Below are 377 nucleotides of genomic sequence, written 5' to 3'. Positions count from 1 at the left end.
TAAATCAGTTACAAAAGGTAATTTAAATCAACACATAATGGCCCATCACACTGAGGAGAAGCCTCATCAATGTCCTCATTGTGAATATAAAGTTGTTAAAAAACGTGATTTAAAACAACACATAATGGCCCATCACACTGGTAAGAAACCTTATCTATGTCCTTATTGCAAATATAAATCAGTTCAGCTCGCTAATTTAAATCAACACATAATGTTCCATCATACTGGTGAGAAGCCACATCAATGTCCTCATTGTGAATATAAAGCTGTTCAAAAAAGTGATTTAAAACAACATATAATGGCCCGTCACACTGGTGAGAAGCCTCATCAATGTCCTCATTGTGAATTTAAATCAGTTAAAAAACTTGATTTAAAAC

General features: G+C 33.4%; 1 protein-coding gene across 1 annotated transcript in view; it reads left to right on the top strand.

The window, feature by feature from the left end:
- LOC136796536 (zinc finger protein 711-like) overlaps positions 1-377 on the top strand; it is a 13,688-nt gene that overhangs the window by 761 nt on the left and 12,550 nt on the right. Inside the window, exon 2 of the mRNA XM_067050517.1 lies at positions 9-355. Coding sequence (XP_066906618.1) covers positions 9-355 — 347 coding nt within the window. The remainder of the gene's footprint in view (positions 1-8; positions 356-377) is intronic.

The sequence above is a fragment of the Halyomorpha halys genome, unplaced genomic scaffold, assembly GCF_000696795.3.
Source record: "Halyomorpha halys isolate HHAL.00 unplaced genomic scaffold, Hhal_1.1 Scaffold1315.1, whole genome shotgun sequence".
NCBI lineage: Eukaryota > Metazoa > Arthropoda > Insecta > Hemiptera > Pentatomidae > Halyomorpha > Halyomorpha halys.
The sequence above is the reverse complement of the archived record's forward strand: the minus strand, read 5'-3'. Positions and strand labels throughout refer to the sequence as shown.